Source organism: Chinchilla lanigera, unplaced genomic scaffold (genome assembly GCF_000276665.1).
Source record: "Chinchilla lanigera isolate Chin_1 unplaced genomic scaffold, ChiLan1.0 scaffold00096, whole genome shotgun sequence".
In the NCBI taxonomy this organism is placed as follows: Eukaryota; Metazoa; Chordata; class Mammalia; order Rodentia; family Chinchillidae; genus Chinchilla; species Chinchilla lanigera.
Window position 1 is genome coordinate 1,206,180 of NW_004955497.1, and position 24,951 is coordinate 1,231,130.

At 43.8% G+C, this 24,951-nt stretch overlaps 1 protein-coding gene across 1 annotated transcript in view; it reads right to left on the bottom strand.

The window, feature by feature from the left end:
* Cryl1 (crystallin, lambda 1) overlaps positions 1–24,951 on the bottom strand; it is a gene marked incomplete at its 5' end in the record, with an annotated part of 133,014 nt that overhangs the window by 22,473 nt on the left and 85,590 nt on the right. The window contains 2 exon segments of the mRNA XM_013505481.1: positions 1,315–1,509; positions 6,047–6,208. Of these exon segments, the coding sequence (XP_013360935.1) occupies positions 1,315–1,509; positions 6,047–6,208 (357 nt within the window).

The window sequence follows — 24,951 nt, forward strand, 5'->3', positions numbered from 1 at the left end:
TGCCTGTCTCCAGTGAGGCTGCTGAGCGCCCTGCAAGTCACCACAAGGAACTGTGGGGCCCTGTCAGGTTTAGCCAAGCACCCCGCCCCTGCCTGCGCACTACAAAGACCCTCAGGCACTCCACCGTGTCTCTGCAGTGTGGCAGGGGGTGGTGGGTAAGAGTTGACGGTCTGACCCCGACCCTGTGACATCTGGGGCTGCTCTGACCTTCTCTTGCCAGGAACCAGCGACCCTTGGGCAAATGTTCTTGGGAATGGAACATACACAGCTAGACATGTCCTCGCATGTAAAGTTCTTTAATTAAAAGACGAGTCTAAATACACATGGTCATCTCTTGGTATCCATGGGGATATGTTCCAGGACCCTCCAAGATACCCAAACCAATGGATGCTCAAGGTGCTTACATCAAATGGTACAGTATTTACATAGGACCTATACACACCCTCCTGTATACTTAAAATCATCTCTAGATGCCAGGGATATAGCTCAGTGGCGTAAGCACCTGCCTGGCAAGTGCAAGGTCCTGAGTTCAATCCCCGGTACCAAAAAAATACAAAAAAACATAAAGTCATGAAAATCATCTCCAGATGACATCAATAAACACTACAATGTAACTGCCACATAAATAGCAGTTATATTGTACTATTTTGGGAGTAATTACAAATAAAAGATCAGTACATGTTCAGAACAGACACCTTTTCTTTAGTTTTTCATTTTGTTTTGAGTGGTGGGCATTGAACTTAGGGCCACATGTGTACTAGGCTCTACCACTGAGCTATACCCCCAGCTTCTCAAATATTTTTGATCTAAGGTTAGTTGAATCTTTGAATGTGGAACCTATGGAATGTACAGCCAACTATATATAATATGTATATAAGAATACAGCTCCTACTTGTATGTAAGTGAAGTTTATTACTAGTGAGTTCAGTGTTTATTAATGTTTTATTTCCCAAGTTCTTGAAATAAGTTGGGTTCTTTCAGGGAATAAAAGTTTGTACAAAATTTAATTTTTTCCTCCTGAAAACTGTTGCACTGGGGACGGAGAGAGCTGAGTCTGTGGGAAAGCACTACATGTCACACACAGGTAACTCTGTGAAGTGTTGTGAGAGGGCAGGAGAGAGGTCTGTTGTCACGCTCTGACACCAAAGGGCAACGCTAGGAAAGCAGTCTCTCAGAGAGACAGTGAACTTCGAGGCTACATTCTGTCTCCAAGCTTGCTCTCTCTGAAACAGAGCAGGGAGCAACGTGCCAGGTGCCCACAGTGCCCACGTGACTCCTGCTGTTCTGCTGAGTGTGTGTGGGGTGGGCACCAACCTCCACCAGCCTCCAGGCCTCGCTGATGACAGCGTACTGCAGGCGGTTCAGGACGAAGCCGTCGATCTCCCTCAGGAGCCGCACGGGGGACTGCCCAATCGTCTTCATCAGGGCATGGGTTCTGTCTATGGTGGCCGGGGCCGTCTCAGGGTGAGGGATCAGCTCCACCAGTGGGACGTAATACGGCGGGTTCACCTGACGGAGGGCGGCAGAGAAGAGAGGTCAGGGAGGCGGCTCTCAGTGCGGGGTGCTGCTCTGTCCCAAGCGGTCAGTGAGGCAGGTGCACCTTTAAAAACCCTTAAATACAGCATCCAACGACAAGACCCTGGAGAGAGAAATGCCTCCGCAAGGGACACAGAGAAGGGAACTGGAGGGCGGCACTGTGGTTTATTAAGAGAAAATCGTAACACGGTTCTGCTCCCATCTTCTATGCCTGGGCTAAGCCCCAGGCCCCGGCTGCCCCAGGAGAGGTCTCTGCAAGGAGTCGTCTCATCTCCACAGCTCCTCCCACGCTCCCTCTCTCGAGCACCTGACGTGCTCCCGCGCCAGTGTGAAGACGAACAGCTTCTCTCAAAACTTGGTACCTCCTTCCTGCCTCCATGCTGCACCTCGGACGTCTGCCTCCCAGCCTCACGTCTCCTTTTTCTCTGGCAGTCAGCAGGCCTAGCAGCCTCCTACTGGCACGGCCTGAGCCATGAGGGGGTGACTGTCTGTTGAGGGGGAGCCCAAGGGACATGTTGGCCCAGCCCAGGACTTAACCTTCAGCTCTGGTTTTCTTGGTTCACGTTGAGAAACTCTTCGGCGATTCCCTACTGAGAATTATTAAACATCCAAAGAAAACACTGCTTAGCAGAGCCCGTCCAGCTCACCACTGAGCCCAGCGGACCACGGCAACCCGGTCCCCACGGGGGCAGGAAGGGCAGCAATGGCTGGGGTGAGGGAGCCTGATGTTTAACAGGAGTGAAGCTTCAGTTCAGGAAGATGACGTGTTCTGGAGATGGACGTGGAGGTGGCTGCACAGCAGTGTGACAGCATTTAGTGCCACCAAACCACACACTTAAAGTCGTAAGCTTTATGGCATGCATATTTTACCACAATTAAAAATGAAAAGGAATTAAAACCAGGTCTCTGATCACATTCCTTCCAACTCAAAATCCTGCAGTAATCGCCCACCTCCCACTATAAGGGACACAGCAAACTAGGACACTTGGGGCCCTTAGGGGTTTGGTCCTTTGCACCCATGAAATGGGCCTCGACCCCCACTCTTCTGCCCCTGCACACGACCTGGGGGCTGCTGAGAAGGGGCTCCGAGGAGTCTCCAGCTGGGCGGTGTCACTCTGACCAAAGCATGATGGCCTCTGCCTGATGAGGCAGTCCTCAGAGAAGCAGTGTGACAATGGTGATGGTGGCCTTCAGTGTCACACAACAGAGAGAGGACAAAGTTGAAGGGCCGCTCCCTGCTTGACAGGCTAAAGGACAGACAGGCTGCCTGGGGCACCCTCCCTCCTTTCTACTGGCCCTCTGCGAAGAGACACGCCCTCCAAAAATGGGGAAAGACGCACACCCAGGAAAGGAGGCACTTTCTGAACCGTCCCGGGAGCTGGCCTGCGGCTCAGCCTGAGTAGCCGCATGCGGCTGGAGGTAGAGAGGGCTGCAGCCGCCAGGCTGTGTGGGCACCCAGGCGGGGCCGGCACAAGGGCAGCATTCTTTGTCCTGTCGGGGATCTGAAACAGAGCCCACGCATGTGATTGCAGATAACACAGCACGCCAACAGAGGCTTCCTTCACCCCCTCTCTGTGGATGGAACCAGCCAGCCCCACAGGGAAGCGGCTGGCCCTCCCAGGAGACGGCTGGGCCATTGACCATTCATCCACGCGCGTGGGGGTGGGGCAGGGCCTCTTCCACTTCCCGGGGCAACGCGCAGGCTACAGACGCTGGGCGGCGAGTACTCAGCGCCCTGTTTTGAGACTTTCTGTAGCCAGTGCTCCTGTCCCACAGAGACCGCTGAAAGGAGTCCTCCTAACAGCAGCACACAGGCTTAGGCCAGGCAGCAGCACGCAGATGCACAAGGGACAGACACACAATCACCCCAGGAACAGGAAGCCCACCAGCCAAATATGTAAGTCACCACCAACAGCAGGCTGCATGTCCTCCACGTCAGGCAGGAGGACAAGACAGACAAGGCCCAAGGGAGGGGCCGGAGGCAGGGACCCCCCAGGTGCCGTACGGGGGAAGCAGATCTGGTCTGGTTCCCGGCCGTGCCGGTGCACAGCAGCCCCCAGGGACGTGCGCCTCTGCCGGGCCGCGTCCTCGCAGGCGGACTTGGCCTCACAATAAAGGAGACGCTGTCAGCGCCCCTGGACCACCGTGTTCCGCAAACGGAGACCAGCGGGGAAGAGAAGGGAAGGCTTGGGAATGTGTGGTTATCAAGGAACCCTCCACTGCTCTGACCAATGGCTGCTATCGGTTCTAAACACGGACTGCAACTAAAGGCAACTTCCAGACGACTGTGACCAGCACCCTCATGGCCACACTGTCAGCTGTAAGCTCCTCCGCGTGGGAATTCCAGACACAAGGAAGACAAGGAAGTTACCACAAAAGACACGTATGAGGGAGAATGTCCGGAACAGAGAAAATGGGCCCCGAATACCCTCTTCCCGGCCCCTCCTCTGGCAGTGCCCACAGCCGCTCCTGCTGGCTTCAGCCTAGGAAGCCACGCTAAGGCCCCATGTGAGCTACTCTAGAGCACACAGCACACACCCACCAGGTGCTGCTTCTGCTCACCTCCAGGGGCGGAGACGTCAGAAATCCTGCTCCTGCCCCTGCGAAAGGTGCCTGAGAAAACACGTGGATGTCACAACATGCTGGCCAGAGGCTTCCCTGGGCAGGGGTGGAGATGGCAATCTTTTGCAATTACTTAATATCTGCTCTGCCAGGGCCCTTGGGGGGCATGAGCAAACTTCCTCTTCCTTTATCTTACTTCCCGAGCAGGCAAAGATCGCAGAGGGCTGAGGAGCTGGAGCTGAGAGCTGAGTGCTCAGCTCTCCTGCTGGCCCGAGAGGCTGAGGGAATTTCCGGGAGCCTCCAAGGTTGGCAATGTTCTTGATGATTAGGGCTGCCTGTCTGCCTTATTCAAGGTGGCTTTCCCGAGGCCCCAGAGGTTGGTGGAATGATCCGTTCAAACACAGGAAAAAAAAATTCAGGAGTACAGGAGAAAGGAGAGACAAATAACAGGCTATCAGGTTTGCTGTAGTTAACACTGCTTTTGGTTTTAAATACTCTATAAAAACGAGAAGAAATTAATTTTTAAAATAAGGTTTAGGCTTACTAAACAGCACTGGGATGGGCCGAGAGCAGTGAGAGAGAGAAAGGCCATCCTTTGAGTAACGGACTGCCCCGCTGGGCAGGACAGAGTGGAGAGTGGCTCTGGAGTTGCCCTGCGGTGAGGTACTTTAAAGAGGAGGAGATGTGGGGGTAGTCTTGTCAAAGAGCCCGAGAGGTAGTCGCTAGACAATGTGGTGATTTCTGAATAGTTTTTTAAAACTCACTTAGAAGCAAAAACGTTGATCAGAAACTGTCCCCCGTGCTTAGACACTGCTGCACATCTGGGGCCGTCAGCGTTCCCCTCCGGCTGCCTCCCAAGGCAGTATCTCCACCACAGTGACACTGCTCCACACCTAAGCTGGCCCCAGTCCCTCAGTCACTCAGAATTCTCCGTAATTCAGCTATGAATTAAGCAGCTCTAGGCTGAAAAGCCAAAATGCTACAGAAACCATAAGCTTTTAGGCACTGACATAATGTTAAAAAAAAACCTTTTGGGTTTTACATCAGTTTGAATTTTGAATTTTTTGAATTAGAGATAGTCAACTGGTGAAGTGCATACAAATATTCTGAAATCCATCCACCTCTGAAACAGCCCTGGTCCTGAGCGGTTCCGAGAAGGGATGCTCGACCGAATTCCCGAGCCCTCCAGACTTCCTCTGCTGCTTCCACGGGCCCCTCTCCCCAGGGACGAGGACTCCTCACCATACTGCGGCCCTGTGCACATGTTTGGCTTGGGTTTTGCTTGCTGTAAACACCCAGAGCCCAGCCAGGCTAGCCCCCTCCTCCATGCGGCTTCTCCCCCACCTTTGCCCTGTGACCCTCTCCTGGGGAGGGAGTCTCCCCCGTTAATTCCAGGGGACAAGAAAAGCCAACAGCGGCTGAAAGCCAGATCTCCTGAGTCAGAATCTCAGGGGTGGGACCCAGAGTCTGATGGTTAACAAAACTGATCCTACCCTGAACTGGGTTCAGTAGCACAGTAGCACAGGACAAGTGACATACCTACAAAAGCCTTCTTGGTGTGCACGTACGCTTTTAAAGTGGCACTCTTACCTTGATGGGGGAATTACTTGTTTAGAGTCAGCCTGAGGCATGATGAGTTACTTGAGGATGTGTTAGGTATACAGAAAAAAACCAAAGAATTTTAGATTATAGTCCTTCTAAAAATGCTGATATTATCTTGATAAAGCAATTCAGAATACAAAGGGATTTGTTATCACCTCCCCGCAAACCAGAGAGATACAACAAATGCCTCAAGTTTATAAAAATGGTCTTTGAAACAGTTTCTGCTATGTTGCCCACACTGGCCTCAGATTCCTGGGCTCAGATGATCCTCGCACCTCAGCCTCCGAAATAGCTGCAATTACAAGCACTCTCCACCACGCCATCCCCTCGGGTTTGAAATACTCACTGGATGAGCCACGATGCACTGTTTCACGTGTGTCAAACCGGCAAAGAGTTTGGAAGGCAAGAGGCACGAGCTCGAACTGCTTAAGATGACTCTGTCATCCACAATGCGATCGAGCTGAGCAAAGATCTTTTTCTTCAGTTCTAGGTTTTCTGGAACACATTCCTGAAAAAAATATATTTAAAGGATAACCCACGATCTCTGAACACAACAAGACCCCAAGCAGGGCGATGCATGATTGCCAGGTTTCTAAAAGGATCTGGCTTGAAAAGCACGGTTCAGGACACACTACCCCAACATAAGGCACTTTGGCACTTGAGAAAACAGCTGAAGCAGGAAGGTCTCCTTGACCTTTTTACACCCTTCTCTGAAGCCAGCTGTCACAAAAGTTCTCCGCTTGCTCCCAAAGGAGGTCATGGGACCTTATGGTGAGAGGCATCCTCCCTGCACACAGAAGAAAAGAGCATCCTTGTCTCTGAAGACGTGGGGTCACAGGGAAGAATCCAGACACACCCCTTGCTAAGCCCCCGGCTCATGACCACTAGGTCAGATGTCCTTGTGCAACCCTGGGTAGCTGTCCACTCTTCATGGCACCTGAGCGTAAAGGACAGACTTCCCTATTTCTCTGGGCTTTCATTTCTGAAAGCTCCATGTTGTGTAAAAGTTCTAAACAAACTGCACACTTTTCTCTTAGTCATCTCAATTTTGTTATAGGGGCCTCAGCCCTGAATTCCAAAGTGTGCATAAGAAAAGATTACTTTTTCTCCCCTAGGAACAGTGAAATTAAAGAACGGAAAAGGTCACTAAACACATGGGAAATCTTGAGCCCCGTGGAAAGGGAGTGATCAGTATCAGAGCTTTCTACTTTTGTATAAGACTGAAAATTCTCATCATCAAAAGCTTGCTGGGAGGCTGGGGTGACTCAGCGGTAGAGCATCTGCCTAGCATGTACAAGGTCCCGGGCTCTGCCTCTGGCATCACAAATCAGTAAATACCTAAGTAAATAAAGACATGAAGTCTGCCTACTGAAAATTCTCGCCATAAAACAGTGCCAGCTATATGCTGGCGGATCCCACCCAGAACACACACAGCAGCAGCAGCAGACTGCTACAAACCTCAACTGTGCAGCCACACTTCTCCTGCCTTCTCCTGTCTGTTCTGACCATCAGGTCCCCTGGTCTTTTAGAAAGAAAGCTCATCTCTGTGAAATAAAGATACAAAATCTCCAAAAGCTTCCCTGAGAATCCATCTCTAACTGGGGCTCCTTTTGAAAAAGACCTTTGTTTCTAATCATTGAAAATTACTTTAATAGGGGTGGGGTGGGGATAGAGAAATAAATTTGGATTAATTACTGCAGATAACGACTGCTCTGAAATTCTAATTACAGAGCTGGGAGGGAGGGAGACGACAGCCTCACACAGCAAGTGCGGGCCCACGGGGAGGCGCGGTCCTGAGAACGCCCGGGCAGGTGGACCCTGTCCAGATGTGGACGCAAGCAGGTGGGTGGACACTGATGTGGCTCTGAGACCCTGGAAGCACTAGGGTCGTCCTGCTGCTCCTGCCACCTGTTCCTCTGGGGTCACACCAGAGTGGGCCCCCAGCTCACCTGGGGGCAACAGGAGCTGGAGGGGAGGCCGCCTGGACTCCCGCCATTCACTGCCAACTTCAGTGTCATGAGTCTCGCTCTGATCCAATATCCACTGATCAGTCAGCTGGGTGCTTGGCTAAAAATGCGGTGTCTCAGACCCCTATCCCAAACCTACTGGGTCAGCGGTGGGGTGACAGTGGAAACCAGCACTGGCATTTTTAACAGGCATCCTGGTAGTTCCCAAAGCTTGGGAAACAGAATCTGAGCTGTGGATCCGGTGTGAGTTCTCATTACCCTTGGAAAAACATGGGTGCTCTCTACATTTGGCGCCACCAAATGTACCCAACGGGGTCTTCTCTCCACTGTCCTGTCAAGGTGCCCTCCGCCACCAGAATGCCCTGAGGTGAACAGAGGCCTACTGGCTTCATGGTCACTTCGTGGCCTCTCACCACCTGGCCAATTTCCCTGAAATGTTAAATTTAAATACCATACAAGGCAGTGAAAAGAACCAGAAATTTGCAACAATAAAAATTCAGTGCTGAAGTACTACTACAAATTGTATAAGAATCAATCCTCAAAAGTAAAGAAAATCTTTCCAAGTTTGATTTAACTCTATCTAATAGCTCATAATACTGCAGTGTCTAACATTGAAACCAGCCATGTGGATGTAGGATGTATGAATTTACTTCTATAGCATCTGTAAGATTTTTTTAAAGATTTATTCAAAGGGGAGCTAGTCAATATCATGTTTGTGTAGACTGTCAAAAAACATAATCAAGCCACATGAAATTGTATTAAGAACAAAAGGTCACATAAGCACCACATCTCAAAGACAAGAAAGAAGTGGAGTCATTTAAGAACTGTAAAGCCCATTGTGTTAAATTCCCTTATCAAGCAGGGAAAAAGAGCTACAGTAGCTGGCTGGACGTATTGAGTCATTCCTGGATCAGTTAAGTCTGCAAGTTGGGTTAAGTTTAAATGGAGCCTTGTAGCCCTGCCAGAGTCTGAGAACAGTGCAGATCGCGTGTGAGCTAATAAAAGAGCCGTGGTGAATGGCCGCATTGTGAAGTTGTCATGCAGATTCTCTCCTGAAATCCTATGCCTTTCTTCAGATCGTCTGATTATCAAAGAGGCAAGAAAATTTGAACCGGAGGAAACCCAAACCTGCTAGAATTATGTAAGAGTTTTCAGTAGCACTTTGGCTTGCAGTTTGCTTGTTCCTACTGCTGTTTTTAAGGGTAACCCACTTGTGTGGGATGTGTCAGGCCAGGGCTGTCACGCCCCTGTCCACGCCACACCTGGAGGTCACTCCTTACTTTCCACTCCGGCACCCTGCTTGAGAACGGCGGTCTGCCACGCAAGTCAGAACTGCATCCCTGGCTGGCAGCATATCACTCAGTGCGGAGAGGGTGCTCTGCCCCAAAGGCCTGAGAGGAAGGCCAGGGAGAACAACAGACACAAAGACTGGAGTCCAGCACAGCTCTGGCTCTGAGAATCCACCTGCCTGTCTTCTCAGCTCGGCGCTGCCTTGCAGGGGCCCTTGCCTGAGAAAGCCGCCGCGTGTGAAGTGTTGCCAGTCACTGCTGCAGGCAGCAATCTGCTGCCTTCGCCTCCTTCAGCTTCGGCAGGGTCTCCCAAAGTGCTGATGCCTCCCTGCCTGCTTACGCTTTGTTTGCGGGCAGAAGATGCAACACATGCGACCGCCTCCACCACAGGCCCAGGTTCTGACAGGCAAATCAAAGTGCGGGAAAGTAAAGCACAACAAAATTTCCCCAGTATTAACAGTGTATGAAAAGGAGCTTCCTCCAGCTCCCCTTCTCAGGCTCAGGCAGAAGCAGCAGGTGAGGTTAAACTTCAACACATCCCTTTTCCCCTTCCTTCCAGAAGGGAGAAACTGATGCCATTACAAGTATAACTATTAATTCTAACTTTTAAAAAGTAAGTCATGAATAAAAGTCTGTGTTTTACTGAAAGTACCCAGGTAGTATCATTCATAAGGACTCTGCTTTGGAAAAGCAGCGCAGCCATAGCATGTCAGCTTACTGATTCCCAGGTTAAGTAAACACTATGCAAGTTTATCTTGCCATGCAACATATATTTTCCAAAAGTGTACAAAATAAATGAAAACTGTAAAAAGAAAACTGTGTTGAGCCCCCACCATCAATCTATTTTAAATAGGCATCCTGTCACTAGAAAATCTACATTTGCTAGTGCAAAATATCTGGAAGTTATCTTCAGTGTGCTCTCCAGAAAGAAAACCCAAATCGCAAGACTTCAGTACTTAAGGTATCAAAACGCGAAGAAGTTTTAGTGGCCAGTTTTCAAGGGGGAGGAAGAGATGGCGGGGAAGGACAGCAGAGCTACAGTCCTGCTGAACCTTGGCAGAAAGGAAACTCACTCTCAGGGAGGATGAAAGCAATCTGCATCACAGCCTCCATTAGCCTAATCTCTGTCACAATCTGTCTAGTTAGCACTGGAGGCTCCTTTTCACCCTTTCTCCTCAGAGCACAGTCTAAGATCCCACCAGATTGACAGACCGCTATGACTGTGCTTCTCCAGAGGTGGACGTAAGGCAGGAGCAGGGCGGGGAGGAGGCAGAAGGGGCTGTGCTGGTCAGAAGAAAGAGCACAATGTGTTTAGAGAAGAGAGAGGGAGAGGGTGCACTGGTTTTCAGCGTCACAATAACCAGTGGCACCGCGCCCTAACTGAGGGCTCGTTTTCTTTCCTTAAAAATCAAATTTTAAAAACATGGAAGCTATTATAAATGCTAAAAATATCTCTACAGTTATCCAGATCAAATTATACCAAATCAGGAGAGACCTTTCCACAGTGAAGATCAGCACAGAGTGTACTCAAGAACTGGTTTCCCGGGTTGAAGCTGGTTCTTAGGTGTTCCCCCTCGGGATTGCTGCTGTTGGCCTTCAGAGCAGTCCTTTCTTGGTGACCCAAGGGACGCAGGGGTTAGCGCGCACAGGTGCTGAAGCCACCTGCTTATGTGACTATCCTGAGGCACTGTCCTCATTTTGGTGATTCTCTGGGATACCACCCTCATTCCAAGGATATGCGAGTTTCTTTTATGAAATCACTGATTTAGAATTTAGATGCTTGCATGAAACAATAATACAATTAAAAATAGTTCACTGAAGCCTGCAAAATTGTCATATAGTTTTATTGCCTTTCTAATAATTCTAGGGAGAAAGAATTAAGATTCGTCTTTAAAGCCAGGGCTGTTTTGTTTTGTTTCTAAACGCAGTGTTAGGAATAGCATGAAACAAAACCAGGGAAAGATTCCTGACATAAGGCAGGAACTTTTAAGAAGAAAAATGAAAGTAGAAGGGTTTTGGTAACTCACAGGAGTTATCACTATGACTAGGGAGAAACAGCTTTGAGTTGTGGTTGCCAATTGCGACAGTGAGGACTACACAACTTGTTCTTATTGACTTGTTTTCCTGTCTCTAGACTGGACGCGTTAAGGCATTTCCATCGGTGACTTCTGCTCACGGTGAGGCCATTTACAAAGCTACAGAGAGCAAAGGGTGAGCTGCTTGTGGTGTGGGTGGGTGGGGGAACCATAGAAATTTAAACAACTCTTCTCGCTGAAATTTAACTAGCTCTTTTTAGCCAAAACTCAGAGCCTTAATAAACATATCTCATTATTGGTTTACATAAAACAGCTGTTTGTATTTCATATACAGTATTTTGTTAGGATAAGAAAACTCAGGTTTTGTTTTTTTGGTACTGGTACCGTAAAACTACTTCACTTATGACCATAATTCTCAATCATAAAACAGTTGTAGCCTATTTTCAATGGGAATAACATCTTCAAGTCAATAGTTATATGTATCTTGGGTCCATCTGTCCACAGTAGAAAGAAAAAGTGAAGCCATTTGTGCTTACAGTTGCAAAAATGCGACATAGTTTTAAAATATTATTCTAAAGGTAGTTTTTTTTTATCTTAAAATGATACACTCTATGCTAGTATAGGAAGATTGTAGTAAATGGAAAACTGGTATTTTAAGTATAGAGCTTTTGAGGCTTAGCTGTACTTACAGGTTTCTGGTAGAAATTTCACAGCTTCTTCTAGAAGACATTCTGGCTATTTCTTTTTTTTTTTTTTTTTTTGGTCTTTTTAAGACGGCGCCTCACTATGTACTTCAGACTGGCTTTGAGCTCACTTTGTAGCCCAGGCAGGTCTCGAACTTGCAGTGATCCTCCTGCCTCAGCCCCCTGAGAACTGGGATTACAGCCATGTGCCACCATGCCTGGGGTCCCATTATTTTTTAAATTATCTATATAATTATCTTTTTAACCACAGCATTAGCTTTATTTAGATCTGACAGTGAGATGTTATGCTTGCCCCTTCCCTGATTCCTTTCTTAGCTGCTCAATCTCTCTTCCTTACCCACATCACTAAAAAGAACCAAACTCTGTCCTTTTTAAAAAGAGATTTTTAATTCTGCCCATTATAGTAAACATTTGTTTCATTTTATTTTAAAATGAAATTTTTATTTTGTTTTCTTCTTTAAAATGCAGTCAAGTTGCCTTTTCTTCAATGGTCCTTACTTGATCTTTTCTGTAGGTCGAGTTTTTAACTCAAAGTTAATCCAGCCTTCAATCTTTGATGCGATTCTTGGCCTATGGCAATATGAGTGTTGTGAGCGAATTCATGAGTATTAGGATGGGCCCTTCCTGTTTTCCCTGTACATCAGGGGCTGCAGGAAGAGGCACATTCCACTGCTCCCCATCCTCAACTCTGAGACCTCCGTGCCCTGAACCACAAAGTCTGCTGAAGGTATCAAGGGCACACTGGCTGGGTCCCCACCTCAAAGGTGTGCCTTACATGGACCCACGAAACAGAGGCCTTTGGGATTCTGTTGCAAGGCTCTGTGTGATGTTATGTAAACATTTTGGGTTTTGACCACAATTCCTGGTGCATACTCTTTCTTCAAGTAAGGCTGCAAAAACTGGAATTTTTCTCCCACAAGGCGGGTCATAAAATCTAATCTTCCCCTGCCTTGAGTTGACCATAAAGAAACCCTCTGACCTACCATGTCCGATCCTGGGTCACAAGGACCTCTTCATTCCAGTGGGGTCCTGCCCCACCCCCAGGAGGAAGGCGCCACATAGAGGCAGAACGGAAGGCTGGCAGCACAGGACCACACCCTTTTTGTCTGTTCACGTTTTTTAGGTGGTTGTTCATGCTTCAAGGATGCCATACAATGACCCAAAAAAGCCCAAACAACTGGGTTCTGAGAGCTTCCAGACAGCAGGAAGTCTGAGGGTCCCGGAGGAGGATCTCGGGAGAGGGCGCAGACCTGTGTGCCTCCCTCTCCCCACATCCGCCCCACGCGTCTCTTATCCCGCCTCCTTTGTAACATCCGGCATACTAAACCAGCACATATGTTTGCCTGACTTTGTGAGCCACTGACCTAATTAATCAGCCCTAAAGGGGCAGCTGGTCAGATGCTCAGGAAAAGCCCCTGGGACCTGGGACCAGCAGAGTGGGGGGCCAGGGGACTGGACACTGCCTCCAGGTAGGTGGTGTCAGACCCGAAGGAGGAAGACGCTCCCTGCTGTCTGCTGCAGCAGAGTGAACTGCTTGCTGGGGCAGGGTGCATCGAAGAGTAGTGACTGCACGCAAGAGCAGAGGAAAAACAGACAGACACCTATATACTCTGTTTACCAACAGTCCTGATGTTTTACTTCCCATCAGGAAAGGCCATAGGCACATTTAGTAAAGAAAATTAATTTAAATGTATATATGTATTTACTTATTGGTTTGTCTGTGTACTGAAAACTGACCTTTTAGCCTATAACAGAATTGAACTAAAATGAGCATTTACCAGCTTTCCCCATTGGTAACCACAGGGCTATGAAACAGACAAAATGCATGTGACCTTGACAACAAAAGTGGATAGGCAAGGGGCTGGGGATTTAGCTCAGCAGCACAGTGCCTGCCTGGCAAGCGCAAGGTCGTGAGTTCGATTCCTAGTACCGGAAAAAAAACAAAACAAAACAAAAAAAGTGGATAGGCAATTCCATGTAAATGTTTTCTAAGAGAGAGAGAGAGAGAGAGAGAGAGAGAGAGAGAGAGAAAGACAGAGATAAAGACAGAGAGACACAGAGACAGAGAGTGCTAATAAATTTTCTCCCACAAACTGATGGGGACTTTTGGTTCTGGCACTAGGATAGACTAGAAAATTAACTACCTCTAAATACTTCTGTATAAAACAAGTCATCCTTTGAAAAGAAGAGCTGAGCTGTCAGGAGAGTCAGGAAAAGCACCAGGTGGGTAAACAAAGAAGCTGAAAACCAAAGCAGCCAGCATAAGGGCCATGCTAGGGCCACCGGGGAGGGAGCAGACTTCAGTGTCTCAGGGTGAGGGATCAAAGCCTGTAGGAAGGGCTGAAACCTCGGGTCACATGACTCAAGGAACTGGAACCAAGGCCTGGAGGACACACCCAGGACCCTCAGATGGTTGAACTCTCAGGGAGCTGGTCCAGGAGTTTAAACAAACAGCCCACCTGCTGAGGGTGCAAGCTGCTCGAGGCCTGGGCTCCACCTAGGAAGGTCACAGGGGAGAAGGGAGGTAAATGAAGATGCGGGCTGGAATTTCACCCAGCGTGGCGCTCAGAGTTATACTACACATGGGGTCTGGACACTCCCAGTCAAGAAAATAACACAAAAATTGCTATTAGGCTAGTGACAAGCTTAGTAGATGCAAACAGACTCTGGAGAGATACTTTCTGAAAGAGGCCACTTCATTCTTCAGTTTCACAAAGTAAGAGCCCTACTGAAGAAAATGCAGGACCCGAAATTATAAAACACATGAAACCACCTAGACAGAGCAAACGTAGGATCTGACAACAAAAAACTTCAGATAGCTATAAAGGGAAAGTGCCATAGAGTAAGAAAAGTATCTAAAGGACTAAACCCAGAAAAATGATGTAGATTAGACAAAGCAGTAATTAGGACATTCTAGAAATTAAAGATAGTAAAATTTTAAAAATTTAATAGGTTAATCATAAGCATAGCTGAAGAATAAATTACAAACTAGAAGACAGGGTTAGGGAAATTACACAAAGATAAAATCTGTCTTTGTGTAAAAAGCAAAAACAGATATCAAAAAGGAGAGCCAAACAAATCCATCACTGTGGTATAACATTTTAACATGCCTCTCTCAAGTATTGGCAGTACAAGCATAAAAACATTCATTAAGTACATAGTAGAAATTAAAAACACAGTAACTTTCAGCCATTGGATATATAAAGAGCTGTGACCCATCTCCTGAGAAATATACATTCTTTTCAAGAACTCAAGGCATATTTATAAAGAAAGCCTATATTAGGCAATAACGCAGACTGCAATAATTTCAAAGATTCATATCACACAAACCAGGTTCTACCACAGTGCAATTAAGACAAATTAATTTTTTTTAATTAATGCATAGACTTGGAAGTTTAAAATAAACTTATAAATAGTTCATGGATCAAAAGTGATCCTACTGGAAATTAAAATGTACTTAAAATTGAACAATAACCAAAATATTGTTTATCAAAGTTAGAAGAGCAGAAATCAATAGAATATATGTGGAAGGCAGGGGATTGTTACCAAAATTAGTTCTTTTAAAAATACTAATAAGAACTTCCAACCCAGATTGATGTACCCTGTAAAACTATCCTTCAAAATTTTTTATTTTTTTATTTTTATTTTTTTTTATTTTTTTTTTTTTTTGGTTTTTCTCTGGTACCGGGAACCGAACTCACGACCTTGCGCTTGCCAGGCAGGTGCTTTTGCCGCTGAGCTAAATCCCCAGCCCCTATCCTTCAAAATTAATGGAGAAATAAAATGTTTCCACAACAAAGAACAACTGAAGAAATTCATAAGTGCCATACCAACCCTACAAAGAGTACTAAAAGATATTCTAGAAAGAGATAAAAATGACCACAACTTCAAGAACAACAATAGTAAGGGACCACCAAGCAGAGCAAGCAATTAAACAGAGGGAAAAGTAAGGAACCAAAAACAAGAAAATAACATGACAAGATAAGCCAATACATATCAGTTATAACCATTAATGTAAATGGCCTCAATTCACCATCAAAAGAAGCAAACTGGCAGAGTGGATCAAGAAACAAGATCCAGCAATACACTGTATACAAGAAATACATTTAACTCAAAAGGAAATTCATAGACTGAAAGTCAAAGGATGGAAAACAATACTCCATGCAATAGGAACCCAGAAAAAAGCACAAGTAACTATTCTGTTTGTAGAAAATGTGAACTTCAAACCAAAAATGATCAAAAGAGATAAAGAAGGTCACTATATACTTGTTGGGGGAAAACTGCAGGAGGAAGAGATAGCAGTCATAAATATCTATGCACCAAATACAAGAGCATCCAACTATATAAGACAAACTTTAACAGACAGGAAAAATCAAATCAGCAGTAACACAATCATAACAGGGGACTTTAACACCCCATTGTCACAAAGAGATAGATCAACTAGACAAAAAAATCACAAAGAAATAACAGAACTAAACCAAACTTGTGAACAAATGGTCTTAGTAGACCTTTACAAAGTGTTCTACCCACCAAAATCAGAATACATATTCTTCTCAGGTGCATATGGGACATTCTCTAAAACAGACCACATACTAGCCCACAGAACATGCTTAAGTAAATGCAAAGGAACTGAAATTATGCCATGAATACTATTGGACCATAGTGCAATGAAATTGGAAATTAATGACAAAACAGATCACAAAAACCCTATAAACACATGGAAATCAAATAACACCCTCCTGAACAACCAATGGATCACAGATGAAATTTAAAAAGAAATTAAACAATATTTACAACCAAGTGAAAATGCAGGTACAACTCATAGTAACCTGCGGGATGCAGTGAAAGCAGTCCTCAAAAGGAAAAGTATAATGGCAAATTTTCACATCAGGAAAACAGAACGATCACAAACAAACAACCTCATGCTGCACCTCTAGCCTCTAGAAAAAGAACAACAAGTCAAGCCCAAAACCCAAAGAGGCAGGAAATTATAAATATAAAAGCAGAAATTAACTCAATGGAGACTAAGAAAACAATATAAAGAATTAATGAATCAAAGAATTGGTTCTTTGAAATAATAAGTAAAATTGATAAACCCCTAGCCAACCTTATCAAAAAAAGGAAAGAAAAACGTCAAATTCATGCAATAAGGAATGAAAAGGATGAAATCACTACAGATCCTGTAGAAATTCAAATGATCATTACTACCTACTTTGAAAATCTTTACTCTCACAGGATGGAAAATGCAGAGGAAATGGACAAATTCCTAGATACATACAAATTACCAAAGCTGAATCAAGAAGATATAAAAATCCCAAATAACTCAATATCAGCCTATAAAATTGAAAATGTAATGAAAAACTTACCAACAAAGAAAAGCCCAGGTCCTGATGGATTCACAACTGAATTGCACAAGAAATTCAGAGATGATTTAACATCAATTCTTCTCAAACTCTTTAATGAAAGGGAAGTAAAGGGAAGGAATTGTCCATAACTCATTCCTGGAAGCAAGTATTACCCTGATACCAAAACCAAGGAAAGACCCAACCAAAAAAGAGAATTACAGGCCAATCTCCCTAATGAACATAGATGTAAAAATTCTCAATAAAATACTAGCAAACAGAATGCAGCAAATCATCAAGAATATTATACATCATGACCAAGGAGGATTCATTCCAGGAATGCAAGGATGGTTAAATATACACAAATCAATTGATATAATACACTATATCAATAAAGCCAAAGACAAAAATCACATATCATCTCAGTAGATGCAGAAAAAGTCCAACACTCATTGATAAAGTCCAACACTCATTCATTATAAAAACCCTACAGAAAATAGGAACAGACTGTCTTCATCTCAATCTGATCAAAGCCATCTATGACAAACCAACAGCCAACGTCATACTAAATGGACAAAAACTGAAATTCTTCACTTTAAAATCAGGAACAAGGCAAGGATGTCCACTGCCACCACTTCTATTCAGCGTAGTTCGGGAAGCATTATCCAGAGCAATTAGACAAGATAGAGAAATAAAAGGAATAAGGATAGGAAAGGAAGAAGTAAAATTATCGTTATTTGCAGATAACATGATACTCTACATAGAAGACCCCAAAACTCTACCAAAAGGCTTATAGATTTAATAACCAAATTCAGTAGTGTAGCTGGATACAAAGTCAACACTCAAAAATCAATAGCATTCCTGTACACAAACAACAAACACACTGAAAGAGAAATTAAGGAAATCACACCTTTCAAAATAGCACAAAAAGAAATGCAATACTTAGGAATCAATCTAACAAAGAAGTAAAATAGCTATACAGTGAACATTACAGTACTCTGAAAAAAGAGATCAAAGAGGATTTCAGAAAATGGAAAGATATTCCTTGCTCATGGATAGGAAGAAACAACATTTTGAAAATGGCCATACTCCCAAAATTGTTGTACCTATTCAATGCAATCCCAATTAAAATAACATTAGTATACCTCGCAGATCTAGAGAAAATATTCCTAAAATTCATCTGAAACCAGAAGAGATCTAGAATAGCAAAAGCAATCCTGGGCAACAAAGGAAAGGCAGGAGGCATCACAATCTCTCACTTGAAATTATACTACAAAGCTGCTGTGATAAAACCAGCAAGGTACTGGCAATAAAATAGACCTGAGGATCAATGGAACAGATTAGAAGATGCAGACACAACTACAAACACACTCAGCCACCTTATATTTGACAAAGGGGCCAAACATGTTCAATGGAAGAAAGAGAGCCTCTTTAATAAATGATGCTGGAAAAACTGGCTTTCCACATGCCAAAGACTAAAAGTAGACCCATGTCTGTCACCATGCACTAAACTAAAGTCAAAAAAGATCAAAAATATAAATATTCAAACAAAAACACTAAAGCTACTAGAAAAAAAAGTAGGTAGAAATCTTGAAGACATAGGGGTAAGCAGAGAGTTCATGAACTAAAACCAAACTGTACAGGAAATATTTCAAAGAATCAACAACTGGGATCTTACCATATTGAAAAGTTTTTGCACATTAAAAGAAATCACCAACAGAGTAAAAAGAAAACCCATGAATTGGAAAAAAATTTTAGCCAACTGCCCATCAGACAAAGGACCTCTATCTAGAACTTACAAAGAATTAAAGAAAATCAGACCCCCAAAATTCAAAGACCCAATCCAAAAATGGGCATCTGAGATGAACACACACTTCTCAGATGAAGAAATACAAATGGCAAATAAATAAATGAAAAAATGTTCAACATCATTGGTCATTTGAGAAATGCAAATTAAAACAACACAGATTTCATCTCACCCCAGAAAGAATGACTATCATGAAGAAATCCACCAATAACAAATGCTGGAGGGCTTATGAGAAAAAAGGAACACTTTTCCATGTTGGTGGGAGTTTACACTGATAAAACCACTGTGGAAATCAGTGTGGAGATTGCTCACAAAACTAGGATTTGAGATCCCACTTAACCCAGCTATTCTCCTTCTAGGTATTTTTTCAGAAAAACTGAAAGTATCATACCACAGTGACATATGTCCACTCATTTTATAGCAGCACAATTTGTCATAGCTAAATTTTGGAAACAACCCAAATGTCCATCAAATGAGGAATGGATAAAAAAGATGTGGTATTTTTATACAATGGAGTATTACTCAGCTATAAAAAAGATAAACTTGAGGCTTTTATAGGTAAATGGATGTAACTAGAGACCATACTCATAAGTGAAATAAATCAGATCCACATGTGTAAACATCATATTGTCTCCCTAGTGTAAGAACCTGAAAGTAAATAAAACCAAAAAGGTACAATAGCTATTGTGAAAGGGAAAGAAACTGCTCAAAGGGAAAGAACAACTGGGATAAGGGAAAGGAGAAAAGAAAGAAGAGAAAAAAACATATAGGTATATACAAGGATAGCTGGAATAATTGTACTGCTGATGTCTACTGGTTTATTGAAAGAAGCAGTTAATGCTTAAATTTTCTCTTTCTTGACTAATTTTACATGTTTATATCTGGAAATCTGAACATCTACCTTGAGGGCAACAATATGCAACATAAGAACCATTGTTGAATTCCTATCATCTTGTTTATTAAAGCTCTGTATCATTTCTAATTTTTTATTACTTTTTATTCTCTTTAATTGTTTGATCAAACATTCATTCTTATATCTGGTAATCTGAGCAACTTCATTGATGATTACATTATGTAATACAAAACCATTGTTAATTCCTATCATCTTGTTTTGAAATCCTGTATCATTTTCATTGTTTTTTATGTTATTTTGCTTTGTCTTTTTTGTTTGTTTGTTTTGTTTTTTGTCTTTTTGAGACGGTCTCACTATGCAGTCCAGGCTGGGCTGAGCTCACTTTGCAGCCCAGGCTGGTCTCGAACTTGCAGTGATCCTCCTTCCTCAGACTCCCGAGTGCTGGCATTACAAGCATGTGCCACCACACCCAGCTTGCTTTTGTCTTTGTTGTTGTTATTTTGTTATTTTTTTCTCTTTATAATAAAAAAGACTAATAAGATTGGCAAATCTCTGGAAAAGCCTCCTCTGTTAAGAAGATAAGGGATAAGAATTTAAGAGTTCCATGAAGCTCAGGCTGCTCCTCTGCCTGACTCTCCTCTCTGCTGGGAAATCGCCACAAGCCTGTGGTTTAAACCACTGACTGACCTCTATCAGACTGTCTTCATGGGGATGCTTCACAGGCTCCTCAAATTTACCTCATCTGATCCCCACTTCCAGTCCCAGCTGGAATATAAACTTCCCAAAAGAGAAAGCAAAACCTTAAATACTCTATTAATTCAATGACATAGGAAAATAGCACCATAATTCCAGTCCTTTGCCCACAAAATACTAGGCCTGCACAAGTCTTACTAGTTTGTAAAGTGTTTATACATTAAATTCATGAGATTAAAAACTGGTAATCAGCAATATGGATTATATCATCCTAATGTCAAGCAATACATTTTTACTGAAAAATTTTACTGATTACTAATTATTACACACTTAATGATATTTTAAGGCCATTCGCTTCCCCAGTAGAGTATGACTACATGTAGGGTTATGAATAAACATGGTACAAACTGCAGGACTGGAGAAGTTTTCTATTTCTGTATTTTAAAAGGTTATATTTCATATGCAGGAGAAAATTAAGTATTATCAGGGGCCCATGGGTACAGTTCAGAGTTAGAGCACTTGCCTGGAATGTAGGATTTGGTCCCTAGCACAGCAGTAGCAAAAAGAAAATTAGTATCACACAACCCACACTTAGGACGGACATGGAGCAAATGGTTAGATGGATACAAACACCAGTGGTGTAAAACAGAATTCAAACACAGATTATATTTACATATTTCTTGTTTGTGGCTCAGGACATCATCTGACACCAACAAGATACTCAATGAACAATTGTCGAATCAGTTAACGAACTAATGAATGAAAACTTCTGTGATTGTTGCAGTTGATTTCCTACAATGCTCCCAGACGTGCTCACTTCACTCATTTACTCTCCCCTAAGCTAACCCTACTATATTATTTTAGAGGAAACGGCTAACATCAGCTGGAGGAATGACTACAAGGCATATCCCTGACTTCAAGCAGCCCACAGGTTACCAGCCAATCCTGGACCCACATGTTCAAAATAATCTTGTCTTTCTCATGGACTGAAAGTTTGTTCTTTTATCCTGTATTTCCACTGACCTAAGTTCATAAAATGGATTCAGTGACCGACTCTGAGATGGTGTGAATCTAAAACAGATAGAACACCATGCCTGGCACCAATACACGCATTCATCCTCCAAGGAACTCTGCCAGGTCAAATGGACAAGCCATGGTTCGCTTGTTAAGAAGCATGTCCTAAGGGGCTGACAGACACAGAACAAGTCACTGTGACAGCGCAGGCAACAACATGTGCTGTAACAGAAGTGAGACAAGGCCCGACAGCCGCACTCACCCAGCTAGATACTATGAGGCCTGGCTCTGATCTCTCCAGGGGACTAACATGGCGTCAGAGTCTCTCAAGTGAATGCTGGAAGAGGAAACTCACACCAGGGGTAGTAGAAGGAGCTCAGGTGTCTGCACAGGTCTCTCTGACACACAGCCCTGGGCTGGCACTGCACAAGCCATGATACACAGCACAGACTTCTGCTGTTGGCAGTGGTGTGGAATACTAAGCCGTTTTAGACAAATCCTTTTGCTGAGAACAACCGAAAAATATAAAAATCAATTTAAAGATTCTAGAAAGCACCAAGAACTATGAAAAGCTGCAGAGCCAAGACCCGGGGGCAGGGAAGCCCAAAGACAGGTAAGCCTTACACAAAGACAGGTAAGCCTTCACTTCTCCCTTGGAGACTATGGCACAGAAAACATGGGGAGAATGGTTTGTCTTAAAATATTCTGAGTGTTGGAGGAGTGCTTGGCTTTGCATGCCCAGAAGCTGCTACAGGCTTCACCCTAGGATCAAAGGTAACGAGAAATAGATCTATCCTCGCAGGCATGGAGCCCAGCCTCAACAGTTCTCACTGCAGGGCTGAATTAAGGAGCCGCGCTCCCAACCCACCTGCCTTCCGGGAGAGTGTCTCTGCAGAAAGACAACTCCAGCCAGGGCCTGATGTTTTCATAAGCAATGTCTCACACTCAAATAAAGAACCTAAGTAAATATTAAGGAAGACCTTAATATTCTAGGAGAGAAAACAGACTTTAGGAAGAGATCCATAGGACATTCAGATAAGGGTGTTACTAGATATGAACTGTGAAATAATTAATAATTAATATGTTTCAGGAACTAAAAGATATTGATCAATTTCAGCACGTAACAAAACTATACAAAGAGTCAAATGGAAACTCAATAATCAGAAACTGCAAGTAGCTTAACAGATGAATTTAAAAGCTGGTTAGACTTAGCTGAAGAAATAATAAACTGGAAGATCCATCAGGATGAAATATCCAGACTGAAGAACAGAGAGACAAAAGAGCGTAGAAAAGGGCATAAGAAACGCATAGATATGTTGAAAAGTTCTAATTGCAAGTAAGTGCAGTCCTAGAAAAGGGGCAAGAGGGAGGGAAACAGAAAGAAAGGCGGGGAGGGAGAGAGGGAAGGAGGCAGAGGGGCAGAGAGAGAGAGCAACACCACAGTACACCAATGAACAGCAGAATGGAACAGAAACAATTAAGTGATAACTTCTAAAACGGATTGAGGAAATTACTATAAAATGAGTATGAGAATTTAGTCATCCTGAGAATGAGATACAGGGTCATTAAAACCAGCCAACGTATTCAGTATATAATGGATGGAAAAGTATACTAGACACAACGTTAGGTGAATAAAGAATATAATAGTCTTCCTTAAACTTTTATGAAATGTACATAAAATAGTAGAAGGAAATACACAAGATAGTAATAGACGCTCCATCTCTGGGAAATAGGCATAATAATAATTTTCTTTACTTTTTTTTTCAATTTTTCAAGTTCCTACAATTATCATGAATTATTTTTTATGTAAAAAAGTAATGTTGTTTGTTTTTTTTTGGTTGTTTTGTTTTTCTGGTACCAGGAATCGAACTCACGACCTTGCGCTTGCCAGGCAGGCGCTATGCCACTGAGCTAAATCCCTAGCCCCTATCATGAATTACTTATACAGTCAGAAATGCTGACTTTTGAATGCAGGGTATGATTTTGTATTACAGAAAGACTGAAATTATGTTGAAGTACATAGTTTTATGAATCTCCCCTCAGTGTCCGAGAGGGAATGAGTTCCAGCACCCTTACTGATTTCAGTAGTTGTGAATGTTCCCTCTTATAAAGTGGCTGGGTAGACCCTACACACATCCTAATGCCTAATGCAATGTGAATGCTATGAAAATATTTACTATACCATACAGTTTAGGGAATGGCAATCCCTATCAAACTCATTATACAGACACAGTTTACTTCCCAACTGTTTCTGATCTGTGGTTGGCTGCACCCTCAGGTGCGGAGCTTGTGGATATAGAGGACTGACTGCATTCGAAAAGAATGGAAAGACGTACCCAATACTATCAAGATAATGGTCTCAGAGTGATGAGATTAAAAGTGACTTTTTCCCTCTGTTTTCCAATATTTTTATATTAACCTCAAGGCAGGGCAATGATTTAGAACAGCGTCACACACAGTGGAGGGCCTGAGAGTCTACCTTATCTGCGTGCTAGGTGGATGCCTGCCACAGGAGAAATCATGGGACCTGGAGCAGAGATCAGGGGCTATATAACGCACAGGGTACTGAGCAGCTGAGTTCCCCATCCACACTAGTCTCCCTCACCCCCATGGGAGTGCTGTGAAGGGAGATCCTGGGTTCGTGTAACAGCTGAGGAACTCAGAGCTTAGAGAACACAAATATTTTACAACTGACTACAAGCAAACCCACCTGCCCTTTGCCCTAGAAGGAACTCTGTCTTCCAAGACTGTCAGTTACACAAACATCCTTGAAAAGATGGTCCCAGACCAAAGGGGTAGTTTGTGTACCTCTGCTCACAAAAAGTAGAGAAACCCAAGACTCAACACAGAGAACCAGCATACCACGCGTCCAAGCAGCCTGCCCTCCACGTCACTGAGAAAGACTGTTTTACAGGCTCTTACCCCCAGGTGCACTAAAACCAAAAGATAATATACGGTAGAGTCTTGACCCATTGATAAACCTGAGGATTAGCTAAAATTCTGTGCCAGTTCTAAATCTCCCGTCTAAGAAAGGAAAGCACTTCCTTCCCACTGAGGATTTTGAAAGGTTTCTCCAGCACGAAGACACTAGTCAATGCAAAGCTCATCGTGACAAACAGTTGAGAACACACACCCCACCTACAGGTACGTATTAGTCAGAGCTTCTCGGTGAACAAAATTACAATCCTTCCTGATTTTAAAAAATAACAACTTCTGAAGCCATGAGTCACAAGTCTTAAAAGAGGATGAGTTCTATTTTGAGAACTGAGAACTTGTGTCAGCAACTTTTCACCCTGCTCCTGGTCATCACTTGATCTGCTGGCCTGGCTGGTTCTAACCTTTGTGCTTGGTTGCGGAGCTCAATTCCCTCAATAAAGAAAAACCCCTCTTCTCTCAAACATGTACAAGTACAAATATACATTACTCGGGAGTCTTTTCCCAGCTAGGTACATCATTAAACCAGTCCACTACAGGACTAAAAATAAAAACAAAAACATAATCTACTAAAAGCCCTTGGTTTAAAGATTAGTAAGCTGGTTAGGCATG